The 14000-nt window shown below is 50.0% G+C and overlaps 1 protein-coding gene across 1 annotated transcript in view; it reads right to left on the bottom strand.

The window, feature by feature from the left end:
- SORL1 (sortilin related receptor 1) overlaps nucleotides 1–14000 on the bottom strand; it is a 172305-nt gene that overhangs the window by 57733 nt on the left and 100572 nt on the right. The window contains 7 exon segments of the mRNA XM_030333675.1: nucleotides 2632–2742; nucleotides 4722–4895; nucleotides 10651–10674; nucleotides 10677–10736; nucleotides 10739–10787; nucleotides 11417–11714; nucleotides 12994–13085. Coding sequence (XP_030189535.1) covers nucleotides 2632–2742; nucleotides 4722–4895; nucleotides 10651–10674; nucleotides 10677–10736; nucleotides 10739–10787; nucleotides 11417–11714; nucleotides 12994–13085 — 808 coding nt within the window.

Here is a 14000-nt window from a genome sequence, read left to right as displayed (position 1 = left end):
CCCCTGGCAGCTGACGGGATGTTGCATTTAACTTCCCAGACAGGACTGCCCAGCCACAGCCTGCCCCTTTCCTGCAGCCCTGCCCTCGGCCGGGGCGCCTCCACCATCAGGATAAGCGAGGCTCTCCTCCTCCTTGATAAGGGAGCCGCTTGAGCAGGCACAGACAAGCACCACTCTCTTGGGTGCCCTGTCACCCCTCCCCTCCGCCACATCTGACTGGTCGGGACTTGGGCCAAGTGGAGTGAATGGAGAAAGAACAGAGCAGCAAGTAAGTCCCATGGTCCCGGGAAGGTCAATCCCAGCTGACGGTGACACCAAAGCAGGGCGGGTTCAGAGCCAGCTGCCAACTTGACTCAGAGGACGAGTGTGAACTCTCTGGAAGCCCGTGAGGCCCGTGCAGAGCTCACGGGCTGGGCGGGAGAGCGTCAAATCCTGAACATGGAGGGAGGCGCTTCCCTCCTAACGCTGAACCAACACAAGATCCCGGCTTATCCGTCGAGTAGACACCAAAACCCAGGGTAGAATCCCATCACTGGACACAAGGTCATCTAGTTTAAATCTCTCTGCTTCCACCAAGCCTAATCATATCTTGGCAATCTTCACCCAACGTGCCAATTCTAAGAAGCATCTCCTCTCCCTCCCCATTGTGTAATAAAGTCCTCTCCAAGGTAGGCTCCCCTGTTGTTCATGTGGACGGTTTTTAAGGAGCTTTGGCTCTTCCCCCACAAACACCACACCTTCCTGAGACTCTGGTAGAAAAGAAAAGAAGAAACACACAGATAGCCTAATGTTTTCCCAAATCTGCTGTTCAGTAAGCTCTTCTCCCTGGGTGTGAATGGCAACCACTGAAACCAAGGAAAAAATCATTAAGAAGAGGTTTAGTAAAAACCTCCTGTGAGCCAGGAAGGGCAATACGTAGTTTTATCAGTGAATTGACTGCTCCTGAGGTTACTTTCTGGATGGAACAGCCTGGGAACCTGGCACAGGCCCCTTAGGTGGCTGGCTAAATACATCCACCAGAGGCCAGAAGAGTATATGGAGCCAGGAGGCACCCATCGACCTGTTCTTACAGCACAAAATGGTCAAGGAGCTTTTGGATTCCCCATGGGGAAATATTTGAAAGAGAAGCCTGCGGATTAGTTTCTGGCTTGCCTGCTCCTGGTCTGCTTCCCCTCCAGTGCATTCTTCCTAGTCCTTATCTTTCCAAAGACAAAAATCTCATCATGTCATTTCAACGGTTCCCAACTGCTCCTCTGAATTAAGCTCACAGGCCCCTGCTGCTCTGGGGACCATCCCTAGGCCAACGCTCCATTCCTGTCACCGATGCCCACACACCGCGCACTCTGACCTCTGGGTTGGCATACCTGCGGTTCTCTTGCCTACCACGATATTCCCTCCACCTCTGCTTGGTTCACCTCTACCCACCCTTCTTCAGGGCTCTCCATAAATACCTACCCAAGTTTGACTTGTGTGCTCTCCTGGATGCATATGGCGCGTCCCCATCACAGCACTCATAGGCTCCTCTGTAACTGCCTCTCTATTTTTCCAACTCCCCTACAGACTGTAAACTCTTGATCCACCTGTCCACCTGATCACCTGAGGCCAAGCACAGAGCCAAGCACAGAGCCTAGAACAGAGCACAGAGCCTAGAACAAAGGAGTCCTCAACAAATACTTGCTAAGTGAATGTCTGAACGTATTACTCACTGTCAGAAGGCAAAGCACCTCCTTACAAGGTAATGTCGAAGCTACTAAAAATTAAAAACTGGAAGTAAATCAATTACCCATGATACGTAGTTATTTGTTTGTCTTTAAACCTTGCTAAACACAATCCTATATTTTAGTTGTTACCCTTAGAAAGTATACACTCTTTGGAGTGGATGTTTCCATGCACACCTATCAACAGCCCCGCATTTCATTTTTTTTTTTTAACGTTTATTTATTTTTGAGACAGAGAGAGACAGAGCATGAACGGGGGAGGGGCAGAGAGAGAGGGAGACACAGAATCGGAAGCAGGCTCCAGGCTCTGAGCTGTCAGCACAGAGCCTGACGCGGGGCTTTAACTCACGGACCGCGAGATCGTGACCTGAGCCGAAGTCGGACGCTTAACCGACTGAGCCACCCAGGCGCCCCAACAGCCCCGCATTTCAAACCAAACCAGGCATCATCAGTCAATTAGGACGATCACTCTAGAGCCTGGCAGGCAGCTGATATCCGCCGATTGGAGTGGCATACAAAGTAAAACCTGTTTCCAATCTCTGAAAAGGTTGAATTTACCGATCAAGGAATGTCACCTGGTCAACAGCTTTATCACAGTAGTAGGGCCACAGTTACAGCCCAGGCCGCCCGACGCCCCAGGCAGCTCAGTTTCAGCCATGCGATGCTTCTTGGTCAACCCTTGTAGTGAGCAGTTCCCTCACCTGGGGGTTGGGTGTTAAACAATAACCTATATCTAAGTGGCGGTGGAGACATGTTCTTCTCTGTTCTCCAAGCCCCATCAGCCTAAACGGGCATCGCTGATCATGAGGGGCCATCTGGGGTGGCAGGTCCCCACCTGGGAGGAGCTGACCGGCCTCGCGAGTAACCACAAACGTGTAACATCCCAGACGCCCGGCCAAGCTAAGAGACTCACGGCAGTTTCTCTCATCGCTCATGTCGCCACAGTCGTTGTCAAAGTCGCACCACCAAATGCTGTTGATACAGTTCCCGTTGCTGCAGCGGTACTGGTTACGGAGACAGGGTTCTCTGGCCGCCGGCGGCAGGTAGAAGAGGAAACGAAACCAATATTATTCTTACTGCTGGACCGCAAGACTCTTCTCTTTTGAGTTCCCGCTTCTCTTCCTCAAATAACAGGCCTTAAATGGCCAAGAGGGAGAGAGGGGGGTGCCAAGCTCACCTGCATTATGATAGAGGCCTCCTATTTCCTCTTTCAATTACAATTAAGGGTAAGAGGGAGCTAGAGAGGTGCCGGGGGTGGTTACAATAATGAAAAAGGACAGTGATGGTGCAGGTTGGGTCCAATGGGTAGATACCAGCCCATCAACGTTATAAAATATTAATCATCCAAGGAACTGCTTAAGGGACCATGTCTACACAGTATGAAAATATACACAGTCAATATAGTTATAGCCATCTGTATTCTGTACATACTATTATATATTCATAGATCTTCCATTTTTCAGTCAAGTAGGTACCAAAGGATACACAATACTCTGAGGTTTTTTTTCTACCCATGAACACAGGAGAAAGAAAAATGCGTTGTTTGGTAAACTGAGTCTAGAACACGTGATGAATGGCCTCTTGTTTGGGTAACCAAAGGCATTCTAATGGAAAATATAGAAAAGCCTTTCCTCTCCTCTTGGTTAACTTAGCGTTAACTTTGTTTCTTTCTAAAACAGATATAAGAGGATGTCCAGAGCCTAAAAGAGAATCTCCCGGGTCTAAGAAGGGCAGGATCATCTTTTTTCCATTTATATTTCTTTTTTTTTTTAAGTGTATTTATTTATTTTTAGAGAGAGGGAGCAAGGAGGGTAGGGTCAGAGAGAGAAAGGGAGTGAGAGAATCCCAAGCAGGCTCCATACTATGAGCACAGAGCCTAATGCGGGGCTCGAACTCACAAACCGTGAGATCATAACCTGAGCCGAAACCAGGAGTCGGACGCTTAACCGACTGAGCCACACAAGCACCCCTCCATTTGTATTTCTTATGGAAGAGGGACCCCAGGGCCACTTCGTGTGTTCCCCCGCCCAGGACTAAGAGGCTGCTGTGAGGAGGGAGGCCGTGATTACAAAGCAAACATAACCCTGGGAATGAAAATAGCAGGGATTCGGACGCTTCCTGGCAGGGCCCCCTTCCAGAGGGTCCCCTCACTGACAGTAATATACAGGGCCGGACTGCGGAGGTGAAAAGGGCACAAATTAGACAGGAAAGCAAGAAGAACAGGTTTTCAGAGGAAAAGTTTTAGAATCTATGTATTCACATTCAAAGAAAGAATGGATGGGGTTGTTAGAGCCAGTTGGTCACGGCGTGAGGTAAAGCCTCAAGACCCTCTGCGACGTCATTCTGAACACTCTGGATGTTCTGGGCTAGTGTGTGGGGGGGGTGGCGGGGCAAGGGTGTGGGAAGAGCTGCTGCTGAGCCCAGGTGAGCTGTGAGGGGTCCGACCAGTCCTTTCTCCAAGTCAGGTTTGGTCCAACTGCCAGGAAGCAGGAGAAGTTGAGAAACCCAGATGTGGAGGGGTGGATGAGGAAGGAAGAGGCAGAACGAAGGGCGTCTGGATGGCTCCAGTCGGTGAAGCGTCTGACTTCGGTTCAGGTCATGATCTCACGGTTCGTGGGCTTGAGCCCCACGTCGGGCTCTGCACTGACAGTGCGGAGCCTGCTTAGGATTCTTACTCTCTCTTCTCTCCCCTCTGCCCCTCCCCTACTTGCTCTCTCTTTCTCTATCTCAAAATAAGTGAAAATAAATAAATAAAATAAATAAATAAATAAATAATAAATAAATAAAAAAGAGGCAGAAGGAGAACAAAGAGGGACTCCCACTGAGGACTGAAGCACACAGGCCTCAGCCCCTGAGCCGGGATATCTGTATGTATCTAGCGGATTTGATCCTTACCCGCGGCAATTTCAATAACCCAGCAACGTGGGGAACACACCGCACTGGGAAGGGGAGGGGAGGGGAGAGGGAAGGAGGAAGGAGGGTAGAAAAGAAGAAGGGACGCACCTTCTTTGATGCAGGTGCCGTTCTCCCCGTGATAGCCCTGCGGGCAGTCGCACATCAGGTCCCCGGACGGGAGGACAGTGACTGGACAAGCCCTCCGGACACCGGCAGCCTTACTGTTGTTGGCCCTGGGCAGGCAGAGCAGGCTGCACGGCCTGGACACACAGGCGTTGCTTCCTGGAGAGAAGGCAAGCGGCGGCCACCTCGCGGTTAAAAAAACCACCGAACGGGATACTGACATCCACACAGCCTGCTCGTCGTACAGACACACGACGGCGCGGAGCGCAGAAAGAGAGAAAGGGGAAGGGCCGAGTGCCGACAACCCCTGCTCAGGGCCGGGCATCCGCGGTGTCCTCCTGGGAATTGGAATTGGGGTGATGGAAAAACAACAGAGCAACTGGGGAGCCCGAGCCGGGAGAGAAGTCACGCGGCGTGGGTGTCAAAGGTGAGGCAGGACAAACCAAACCCCGTGCAGGTCAAGGCTGTGCAGAAACAGACTCCAGAGAGGCAGACGGGAGAATACGGCAGACTTCCAGAGGGGAGGGGAAGGGCACACCAGGGTCCCAAAGGGAGAAGGAGAGAGAGAGAGAGACAGAAGTGGTGTCTTACCATTTCCTGCACCTGTCCCCACAAGGCTCACCTCTGTTTCCTCTCTTTGGGTTCCTCACAATTCCCCTTTATGCTTTCATTAGCACTTTTTACTTGAGTTAGCTTGACTGGGTTTCTGCTCCTCTGACCCAAGAGCCCTTAATGAGAACATGCACCTGAGTAATGACAGGGCCCAGACGAACACCCGGGTCTCTGCTTTTCAATTCCTCTGCGCCGAGTGCAGCGGCCGAGCGAATAAAAAGCCAGCCACGGTGCCCATTAGCCTCAGTGCTATCTGTCATGCAATAAATCCACACAAGGACTAGTTAAATCGATCGATCCCCCTATTTCCAGTCTTTTCTCTGGTTCAGCTTTCCACAGAGAGGGCCAGACGAAAGTTCACAAAATCCTTCACTGCATTCCGGAGAAAGAACTTTTGTGGGTATGAACAATGATGGGAAAGGGATTTTTCCTACCCTCCACATCCTTCTGCAAGGCGGGAAGGATGCACACACCCTGGGTAAAAGCCGGAAACACGATACAACATGGAGCACCATAAAAGCCACATAAATTATGAAATGTAAGCGTGTTCTTTTGGCTGTGTGACTGTCCATCATCAAACTCGGGGGGAAATACACATAAACGCTCTGATAAAACTCAGCTGATGACAGTCCTTCAGCTGTGCTATCTCCGGACAGACACACCCACCACAATCACGTCCAGGTAACCTGTTTCCATGCGGGAAGATTTTAGCCATGTCATTGCCTATACTGACCTGCAGGTTGGAAAACAGGGCTCCTTAATGACGACTGGTATTAATATGGGTGATGATACGCTCAGGTGGCTTTGGATGTGTTGGCACTTCATCAGTGTTTTAACTAGCACACGCATAAAATAAAGTCACAATGATATAGCAACAGTGTTGTTTAGATGCTAAGGACGGAGAGTACGAAGCATTTTACAAAGACACGAAATCCATTCGCAGAGGAGAATCCATATGATGAAACATTCAAAAGCGTTCTACAAATATTAACCAACTCTAAAGGTAGAGTTTCCACAGCAGAATAACCGGTTGACTAGAGCAGAAATGCCAGAGATCAGTTCACCCTGATCTGTTCCATGAAGAGAGATTATTCCTTTTTCAAAATACACATGCTCTAGGCTACAGGGAAGAACACAGAGCTGTCACTAATGCAAACAACTCCAAAACGATCTGGAACATGTTCTTTGTATTCAGAGGACAACACAGCATTCAGTGTTCCAAGAAATGGAATGGTAACAGAATACTTAAAAAAAAAAAAAAAAAAGACTCCAGGACAGGATGATGTTTTCACATGGGCTATGCCTGTAAAAGAACACGACTAACACTTTCACATGTGGAGCAAAGGTTCCTACCCAGGAAGCAAGAGCCAGAAGCACCGAACCCAAAATGGGGTTCTAAATTTTTTTTTTAATGTTTATTCATTTTCGAGAGAGAGTGTGAGCAGGGGAGGGGCAGAGAGAGAGGGAGACACAGAATCAGAAGCAGGCTCCAGGCTCTGAACTTCAGCCACAGAGACTGACTCAGGGCTCTAACTCGTGAACCACGAGATCATGACCTGAGCGAAATCAGACACTCAACCGACTGAACCACCCCGGCGCCCCCCAAAATGGGGGTTCTAGACAGAGATGTATACGGTCTGAGAGGGCAGCGTCCAGAGGCAAACCCCAAACCAAGCAGACCCAGTCACTGACCCCAGAGGTACACTGGGCAGGAGCTTATGGGGTGCTACAGAGAAGCCGGGAGAGCATGGAAGGAGTAGTCAGCAGAATTCCACCCCCAGAACATGGCCACGGGACTCTATATAGGAGGCTGCAGTCTTGCATGGGCAAGGAAGACAATACAGAGACCATCAATCTGATATAAAGAGTGGACAACGGCAGTCATCATCTCCAAAGATGTCCCCTTCAAAGACCAAACAGCCCCTGATGCCTTCATTGGGCAGATTCAGAACATATTCAGATCTCCTCTTTGGAAAATTCCTCCAGAACCAGTTTAGGACACAGAAATGCTATTATCTTGCTTAATTATCTAAACGTTTGACAATGATCGAATCAAATCCACCTCAGAGAGTAAGTGTTTGCCCTCACTACAGATATTTAAAAGCCTTAGATTACTGAGACTCTGAAGGACCATTCCAAGAGCTCCAAAGTATTTTAATCCATTGCAAAACCAACTGAAAATCAACAGCCTTGTAAACTAAGCTCTTTAAAGAAAAAGCACTCCGGGCGCCTGGGTGGCTCAGTCGGTTACGCTTCTGACTTCGGCTTAGGTCATGATCTTGCAGTTTGTTGAGTTCGAGCCCCACGTCGGGCTCTGTGCTGACAGCTCAGAGCCTGGAGGCCTGCTTCGGATTCTCTCTCCCTCTCTCTCTGTCCCTTCCCTGCTCGTGTGCTCTCTCTCTCTCTCTCAAAATAAATACATAAACATTTAAAAAAAGAAAAAGAAAAAGCACTCTTTGTGGAGAATAAATTCCAGTAACCCTATATGAAAACTAATCGGACAAAGATCAAGAAAGGCGTCTGGTTATAACCAAAATCGCCCAAATGGACAATGCTCGGAGTGAACAAATTTTTATCACGAACAACAATCAATCAACATCTAGGACTTCCATATCACCATCATATACCAGGGCACTGCTATTCCAAAAACAGATGATAGAGGGAGCAGAGCCTAACAGTTTCATGGAAGTCAAGCTTGGAAGTGAATCAGGCCACGGTGCAAATTCTTACCACTTAACTATACGTAAGATATAGAAACATGAACCTGACTTTCGTGTTCTCATCTACAAAACAGAAATATTAATAGTACACAGGATTTGGGGAAGGTTAACTGAGGTCATTCAAGCCCACAAAGCACATTAGTGTGATACCGAAACACAGGAATCCTAAATAAATGTAGGTTATCATCTCGATTATATTTTACACTTGGCTAATAGTCCTACGTGGGCTAGGAGCTGACACTAAAATAATAGAGATTGACTAGCACCAGGGGTCACGAATGTGCAAAACAGGGGGCCAAAAAAATCAGGCAGGTTAGAGCAAACAAGTTCAGGCCAAGAGGCACCTGCTGCATACAGGCAGTGTTGGCAGCCAGACGTCACTTCGAAAGTGCTCAGCTAACCTAAACTAGCCTGAGAGATCACAGACCTTGCTTACTCGGCCCTGTGTCTGGGGCGGGAGGCCGGCTGCAAGGATCCTGCTCACACAAAGGAGAAAAAGGAATCGAAAAGGCAAATGGAGGAAAGACAAAGAGAAGGCAGCGACCGTCCTGAGGCTGCAGGCCCGAGTCTGTGTGCTACCCACCGGCACACATCTCCGTCCAGACCCCAGCCAGACTCCCGGAATTACTCTGGATGGTTTAAATGAAGGGGGCTCGTTGGGCACAAAGGGGAAATCACGCCCCAAGGTGAGGCTCGCAGGCCCGTGTGCACCAGCCCCAGGAGACCACCTATGCACATGCTTAGACCACAAACTCGCTCCCCCAGCACACCACCCCCCCCCCCCCCCCCCCCCACCCCCGGGACCTGGCGGTGACTGCACATCAGCCGGAATGAAGCAAGTGACCAGCCGAGACTGGGGAGGGGAGAGCCCAAGGGTCAGCGGTTCATCTGAACGCTGCTGTGTGCTCAGCAACACGTGCTTACAAGCGCTTGTCAGAAGGCAGACTTGCTTTCTGGAAGGAGGGCCTAATCCAGAGGAATGCTGAGGACTCACTGGGCTTGCTACCCACGCCCATCAGCAGGGGTGGGGGTCCTCCATCAGACAAAGGCCCTGAGTTTCAGCCCCTGGAGCTGAGAAGCAGTCCTTCATCTCTCCCTGTTTTAAAACAGGCACCATGTCCGAGAAGAGAGTGACCCCTACGTTCTGTGGCAGAATTGGAACAAAAGCCCGGCTCCTAAACCAGCGAGGGACCTTTGAGAGAGCGAATTCACAACATCTGAGATGTCGTTCCCTAATCTATGATCCATGGATCCCAGCACCGCCCCCCGCCCACGTCACAGGTCAGTCGCAAAGGCAGGACAAGAACAGAGACATTTCCAGCATTCCGTATGGTTTCCTAAGGGTGTTCTCAATGCTATCTCCACTGGTCTCCCCCAAATAACAAGGGTATCTATAACCGTATTGTTTCCCTTTGACAGTCTTCTCTTAGCACAAGGCCAGCCAAAACCCACCAAACAATGTCAACATTCTAGCTCAAACCGGGGGAAACCTAGCAGTTTGTCAATAAAGGAGAGTCAGCAGACCCAGGGTGCTATTTAATCCCGCTGAGAAAAATAGGGTGCTTCCTAAAAGGACTATTCTTCCCGGGAGCATCCTGCCGTCTCTTCTGGAGAGCCAAGCATACGGGTGGCATACAGACGGAAAGGGCAGGAAATAAGGAAGGAGGCTTTCTCAGGACCAGCGGGTCACAGGCACCTGAACAGCTCTTGAAGCCTCCGCCAGCAGTCTTTAAGACAGATCCGACTTCAGCTCAGGTCATGATCATAGCCTCTGAGTTCGAGCCCCGCATCAGGCTCGGTTGCTGACGGCTCGGAGCCTGGAGCCTGCTCCGGATTCTGTGTCTCCCTCTCTCTCTGCCCCTCCCCCGCTCATGCTTTGTCCCTCTCTGTCTCAAAATAAATAAAAACATTAGAAAAAAAAAAAAAGACAGCTACGGTCTCCATCCACTGGCAGCTCTTCCTTTTCCATGACCTCTTCCACAATACCGAGCCCTACTAAGTGCCAGGCAGTGGCAAAACTGTTGAGGACAGAAGGGAAAAAAAAAAAAGAAAAAAAGAAAAAAACCACAACCCCCTTCTTCATGGGCCTTAAGAGTTGCAGGCGGGACGCATTCATTAGTGCATCATACAGGCAGGCGCTCAATGAGCAACAGGTCATCTGGGCAACCGGAGAACAAGACACGATCCCGTCAGGAGGCGGCGACTGTCTGCACACCCAGCACGGCGCTGGGCCCTGTAAGGTTGCCAAGTGGGGATTAAGCGCCCGCTGGGACTCTCCAGCTGCAACAGAAGCCACACCACCAATCAGTCAGGGGCCAAAGGCAGGGGAGGGGGGTGTAATTACCCACCAAGTATCACACGCTAGGCAGGCAAAAACACGCTGTCTTCCAGCTGTTTGTGTACCATTAGAAAAGAAATTAAGATGTCATTAGGAAGAATTAAATAATGTGCATGTTGTCGTGACAATAAAGATTCAGGCTGCCAGATCCCGCCTGAGCAGGGATTGCCCACACCCAGCCCCTCCTAGAGATTCCACGAGAGACAGAGCGAGGAGAAAGATGAAGCAGGGCACACTGCCTTACCAGTCGTCTTCCCCTTGTAGAAATCTTCATGTCCATCAGCCCCGTGAGCTGGCTCGCCAGAATCACCATCTGAGAGCCGGTGTATTGGAAGCTCGGAAGATGCTGAGCTGCGACCAATCATCCCAGTAGATTTCATTCTAAAAAAGAAAAAAAGAAAACCGTGCTCGTTAGCGTAGTTCCTTGGTCTCCTGTTCTGGACCCCTCCGTGAGAACAGGGGTTCGCCCGTGCGGGGCGATGCCTGACGGTCACTGGTGAACGACCAGCCTCATCGAGATTCCGCCGAAACGCAAGGCAGCGGTTTTATCCAGACCTCACCAAACAGCCGCACAGAAGGAACCCGCCCGAAGGAAACTATCGATGAGCAATCAAGTTTGCCCACGGTCCAGCCTTCGGTTCGAAATCTGCTCCCAACGTCGGGGAGAAGCGACCATTCTGTTTTCTAGAGTCGAAGCAGGAGCGACGGGCAACGCAGCTGGTACAGAGTCATCTGAAGCCATCAGGGCACGAGGCGGACAAGCCTCACAGGAGATGACACGGAGCCCAGACTACCGGCACTCAAGGGCAAACGGGGATTTTTCTGCGAAACAACCTCAACCTTTAATCTTTTGAAATGTGAACAGTGAGCAGCCCGGCAACTGTGACATCCGTAAAGGATGTCAAGGAAAGGAAACTGTAAAGGAAACTGTCTCAAATTCAGAAATGAGCCGGTTTTCTAGAAGTAGACAAGCATCTCTGTAAGACAAGAGCAGCTCTTCACCTCGGTACACTCTTCCCCAGCTCTAACAGACCGCCCAAGGTGGCAGCAAGGAGGCCCCACCTTAAGACGGCGATGGCGTAGGGGTGGGGGAGGCTGTCCAGGATGACGGAACGCTGCTGGCCATCAAAGGTGATCCGCTCGATGCAGTCCAAGTAGGCGTCTGTCCAGTAGATCCACTGGTCATCCACAGCGATGCCGTTGGGCCACTTCACGTCCTCTGACACGAGACGATGCACAGCAGAACCGTCCATGTTGCTCCGATAAATTCCTGGCTTCAGGTCTCCCCAGTCAGTCCAGAACATCACCCTGGTCAAAACAGGAAAGAATGCACATCACATCAGACCTGGGAAAGGTGGTGGGGGGGGGGGGGTCACATGCTACCCCAAGGAGGTAAGAAGCCCATCGACAAACATAAGGCCAGTTCGTTCAGCATTATTGTTATAATCTGTAATTGTGAACTTAAGATACTTAACTTCTTGACCCAGGAATTCCTTTACTGGAATTTAAACAGATATAATCAAGTTACGTGACTGCAATATACAAAGCTATTCATCACGGCATCATTCTTACTAGCAAGTGCGTATATGTATACATGCGTGTACACGTATATGTGTTATGTGTGTATAGATACACACACACTTTTAGGCGGATATATATGTATACACACCAAAATGTCAATATACAGAGAAAGTGACAGACTGTGGTATACACAAAAGAGTATTACAAAGCCTGAAAAACCTACAAGCGCTCACATGAAAACGTCATCTTCAAACCACGTTAAATATTTTTAAAACATGCAGAACAGCAAATGTCCTCCGATTCTGACACACGGGCGTGTACATGTGTTTTAAGGATATACGCTTGTATACGGGTAAAAGAGAATTCTGAAAGCTACACAAGAAACCACTAATCATGGTTACCCTTAGGATGCGTGAGCGAGAAGGGTTAAGAGTGAGAAAGGAGGAAACAAGTAGTTTTCACGTCATAAACTTCTGCTCTCGTAACGTTTTTAATCAGGTACATACACATTTTTTTTCTCTTAAAAAGCAGATCGAATTCTATATCATAAATATTAGAAGGACTGAAAACCTAATCCAGAATTTCCTTCAGCTATGTTTCCTTAACTTAAGGAATTAATAAAAAGCACCTTTGCATTTCCTAGGTGCTTACAAATTGTTAGTAAGAGAACCCACCCAAGCTTGGGGGGGGGGGGGGGGGGGGCAAAGGAAAAAAATGGAGGGGATCAAATGTTTGCATCATGCCTCAAACTCCAGGTAAAAATCCTTACGGTATCCAACCAGGCCTGACCACGTCTAACCGAGAGACTTGCTTTCAATAATACCCTTCGTTGGAGAAAACACCCCACAGATGTGAGACATCTGGGTGCAGAGACTCTGATGCTCGGGAACGGAAAGGAGTAGAGTCACCTGACCAGATGACTGAGCTCTGGCTTCAAACTCGAAGTCAACAGGTTATTTCAACCATAATCATCAGAAACAAGTCTGTGTCCAGCAGTTTGCATTTCCACGAAATCGGTCTGCTGTAGCATCCGACACGTGCTGACTTCCTCTGGGGCCACACTTACCCGTCTTGGGGCAGGAGGACCAGGGCCCGGGGCCGATCGAGCACAGAGGAGTTGACAATCGTGAGTCGGAAGTCACCATCTGGATTAGCTACCTGACAAAAAAAAAGGGGGGGGGGGGGGGGGGGGCCGTGGGTGGAAGGCCAAGATGGATGTGAGCTCCTTGAAAGGCCCACATCACAGTTTCCCGTGGGGCTGCTGCCTACAGACACGCGCCTCTATGGCTGCCTGATTCCCCTGCAGGCGCCATCTGGGAAACTTCCCGGTGGAATGAGCTGTTCCCTCCTCCGGTCATGGGACAATTCTCACGTGGTCTGACAGAGGAGCCACACGGCCGCCTGTGCCCCAGGTCTGGGGCGGTGAAGATCTGCACAAAGCAAACCCACTACGTCACTCCAGGCTCCAAGCCACCAGTGGCTCTACGTTGTCCACAAAACAAATCCTCAAGTTCCCGCCTCACAATTAAGAGTCTCCACACGGGCGCCTGGGTGGCCCAGTTGGTTAAGCTCTGGCTTCAGACCGACTTTGGCTCAGGTCATGCTCTCACAGTTCGTGAGTTCAAGCCCCGTGTCGGGCTGTGCCGACAGCTCGGAGCCTGGAGCCTGCTTCGGATTCTGCGTCTCCCTCTCTGCCCCTCCCCTGCTCGGTGTTCTCTCTCTCGTCTCTCGAAAGATGAATAAACGTTAAAAAAAAAAAATTAAAACCAAAAAAGGAGCCTCCCCAGACCGTTCATTTTCTTCCTCCATATTCTCTCTTTCCCACGTCAGCCCCTACAACTTTGGTGGGACTGGCCTCCTCGTGGGTCTCCAAGCCTGACGTACTCCTCGTCCTCGTCTGCTCTTACCATATCCCCTCCGGGCCTGTCCTCTGCCCCATAATCGAATCGTGTCTTTCCTTCAAAACTCACCTCCAGGCCCACTTCCTCGGCTTAACGCCTCTGACCTGCCTCGAGCAACGAGCATCGGCACTTCCTGTCGGTGACTCCCCTCACCATTCTGCACAGACGGGAC

The sequence above is a fragment of the Lynx canadensis genome, chromosome D1, assembly GCF_007474595.2.
Source record: "Lynx canadensis isolate LIC74 chromosome D1, mLynCan4.pri.v2, whole genome shotgun sequence".
Classification (NCBI taxonomy): Eukaryota; Metazoa; Chordata; class Mammalia; order Carnivora; family Felidae; genus Lynx; species Lynx canadensis.
Note: the sequence above shows the minus strand (reverse complement) of the source record. Positions and strands in the feature narration are given on the sequence as shown.